Here is a 3,164-nt window from a genome sequence, read left to right as displayed (position 1 = left end):
ACATAAGTGGATATATCTACTATTCTTTATGCTTTCTTGAAAATGGATAGACTGCCAGAGAATATATACAAGTTGTTCTATTATGACCAATTATTCTGCAACGACCACATTTGAATGTTATTTTTGATGACTCGGTAGCTAGAATATGCCTTTTCTTCTGCCTTCTACCTGGTGGCACTTTGAAATCTGGAGGTTTAACAATTTGTGACTTAACACTCTCTGGTACAATCCAAGAATCAGTATGTCCTACAGGATGTATTTGTCTTTCATATGTTTTCAGCCAAGTTTCCTTTAAGTATCAGTGCGAGCAAAAGTTGGACTTCTTGATGTTTCTCTTCTCGATAGCTGCAATTGCATGTATGCATGGCAATTCATCAAATTGAAACTGAAAACAATTACATGTTCTTTTGTTTAAGTCCACCAAGAAAGTTATTCCTTCTTCTTCAACTCTAGAATGCCATGAATCAACAGGGTAGACCTTCAATGTTGAAAAATTATAAGTTAGAACATTATGTTAAATTATACTAAAATAATAACCTAAACATAGAACATAATACTTACATTCAAAGTAAATGCTAAATCTATCTTTTTCTTCAATTCCTCCTCTACCCAACAAGAAACATCATAAAAAGTTCCTTCTGTTTCATTTCTTCTTTCATAAAACCAACGTTGTAGCTTCACTTGAATAAAATCCATCATTCTTAATGTAGGCGGCTCCCTTGCTTCTAATATATAGGACATAATTCATTGACTCAACTATGTTTGTTGTGAGCATGTCATATCTTCGTCGTGGACTACAAGAACGTGCCCACCTTTCTGGTGGTTCTTCCATCAAGTAGTCATAAGTCTTCTTATCTACTTTTGCTATATTTGACATGTAAAGATCAAATTCTTTGCGCCTGTATACTCTTGCAGCAGTTTGAAAAAGTTTTATGACCTCACTTTTCACTTTCCTTTGCTTTATGTTCTGCTCCAAATGATAGATACAAATCCCATGGTGGCTTTCAGGATATACCTTTGCGATGGCATATGCAATAGCTTGATCCCTGTCTGATAAAAAAATTAAATTCTCACGGCTCCCAATTGCATTGCGAAGCTCACTAAAGTACCACTCATAAGAATTGTTATTTTCAGATTCTGCTATTCCAAAGGCTAGTTGGAAAATTTGGTTATTTGCATCCTTTGAAACTGAAATCATTAAAACACCACGAAACTTTGACTTCAAAAAAGTTGCATCAACAGCAATCACTGATCTACAATGATTCCAACCAGATATTGATGATCCATATGCATAAAACATATAAAGAAACCTGAAAATACAGTATAAAACAAGGTTAACACAAGTTAAGGACAGACAGTCCTTAACTTAGACTAACAAGGTCAAAAGTTAAGGACAGGTAGTCCTGAACTTCAGGTAACAAGGCCAAAAGTTAAGGACAAGTAGTCCTGAAGTTATACTAACAAGGTCAAAAGTTAAGGACAGGCAGTCCTTAACTTTGAGTTACAAGTTATAAAGTTAAGGACATGCAGTCCTTACCTTTGAGTTACAAGTTATAAAGTTAAGGAATACACCCTTAACTTTGAGTTCAAAGTTCAAAAGTTAAGGATATGGAGTCCTTAACTTAGACTAACAAGGTCAAAAGTTAAGGTCACCATGTCCTTAATTTTATAAATTGCAATTCTAAGTTAAGGACCAAGTGTCCTTAACTTTTTGACTGCACACATGAAAGTTAAGGACAAGACGTCCTTAACTTTTTAACTGGTTAAAGACAGCATGTCCTAAAGTTTATAAAACAGACTAATAAATTCTTTTTTGATTGTTTACATGTTGTTGTCGTCTATCTTTATGTTAGTATATGTTCCCGGGTTTTTACTTCTCATCATATACAAGTATGAAGACAATAATTCATAATTCTCTTCAGGAGTTCCTCTTATTAAGAAGCACATTGAATAGCACGCCACGCCTTGTGATACCCAATGTCTAGTCCATGCAATTTTTGCATTTCTGCAATGACAAAAGCTGGTGTAACTTCAAACCTTGGGTCTCGAAGATTGTCGAAAATGTAACCACTAATCAACTTTGAAGTTGCATGCCTTTGATTAGCTTTCATAGTGTTAACAGAGCAGTCATGATTTTTCTCAATCTTTACTATCTTGAACAGTGTTGAATCTTTAATTCTGAAAGCACGCACACACCACCTACACCTATCATCGTTGTATTTCAACGAATATCTTGTTGAGCTTGATCTAACAACCTTGAATTCAAAATGTCCTTTAATTGCTATATTCGAAAAATAGTTAATTATACTCTTCTTTTTGTCAAATATTGATCCCACTTTTATTTCATCCAACAAAGCATTTTCTCTTAATATCGTAGTTGGGGATTCTTTCTTTTTTTCAAATTTGACCTTCGTCTAGTTAGTTGAGTAGAGGTTTTTTCAGCAACTTCTTCGATTACCGGTACACTCTTGTGACGACACGACCCGTCGTCTCATGTGTTACTGCTCCGTTTTCCCCGTATATTGCTTCTTCATGTTTCGTTATCGGTAGGTGGTGTGTGAGAGTTGATTTGGATTGGTTTTGATAAGAAATGAGACACTTAGTCTCTTTAAGGAAGGCTTAAGTTGGAAAAGTCAACCGGACGTTGACTTATGAGTTATAGGGCTCGGATGTGATTTCCGGTGATTCGGTTAGCTTCGGGGGGATGATTTGTGACTTAGGACTGCAATCGGAATTGATTTTGGAGGTCCGGTGTAGAATTAGGCTTGAATTGGCGAAGTTAGTATTTTGGCGAATTCCGGTTGATGGGTGAGATTTTGATCCGAGGTCCGGAATGGAATTTCGAGAGTTGCTGTAGCTTCGTTATGTGATTTGTGATGTGTGTGCAAAATTTCAGGTCATTCGGACGCCGTTTGGTCGGGTTTTTGATCGAAAGTGCANTATTTGAAGCGCCTCTTCAGTTATTGGTTGAGCTTCAACCATATCTATTTCCATTATCTGTTGGCATTTGTTTTGATTGTCATGTTGAGTTTCTCTGTTGACATGTTCAAAGGCACTTGTTGATCCACAAACTCTTTCCGAAATATCAACAATGAAACGACAGCCCTTGAAGAGTGAATGACTTTTTAGTAACTCAATACATGTGTGAAGATCTAAATCTTTGG

The 3,164-nt window shown here is 36.0% G+C and overlaps 1 protein-coding gene across 1 annotated transcript; it reads right to left on the bottom strand.

Annotated features, from left to right (window-relative positions):
- Positions 1-298: 298 nt before the first annotated feature.
- On the bottom strand, positions 299-2,111 carry LOC109244601. Its single transcript, XM_019411717.1, has 4 exons — positions 1,975-2,111; positions 813-1,310; positions 562-652; positions 299-478 (listed from the first exon to the last, which is right to left on the bottom strand). Exons 1-4 carry the CDS (start codon positions 2,109-2,111, stop codon positions 299-301), a joined length of 906 nt encoding a protein of 301 aa, XP_019267262.1.
- Between the last annotated feature and the right edge of the window lie 1,053 nt (positions 2,112-3,164).

This window comes from Nicotiana attenuata, unplaced genomic scaffold, assembly GCF_001879085.1.
Source record: "Nicotiana attenuata strain UT unplaced genomic scaffold, NIATTr2, whole genome shotgun sequence".
In the NCBI taxonomy this organism is placed as follows: Eukaryota; Viridiplantae; Streptophyta; class Magnoliopsida; order Solanales; family Solanaceae; genus Nicotiana; species Nicotiana attenuata.
Note: the sequence above shows the minus strand (reverse complement) of the source record. Positions and strands in the feature narration are given on the sequence as shown.

Coding starts and splice junctions, on each gene's coding strand:
- LOC109244601 (XM_019411717.1), bottom strand. CDS start 2,111: ATGAAAGCTAATCAAAGGCATGCAACTTCAAAGTTGATTAGTGGTTAC. Junction 653..812: donor ATGGAAGAACCACCAGAAAG/GTGGGCACGTTC, acceptor GTTTTATGAAAG/AAGAAATGAAACAGAAGGAA. Junction 479..561: donor ATTTAGCATTTACTTTGAAT/GTAAGTATTATG, acceptor TCAACATTGAAG/GTCTACCCTGTTGATTCATG.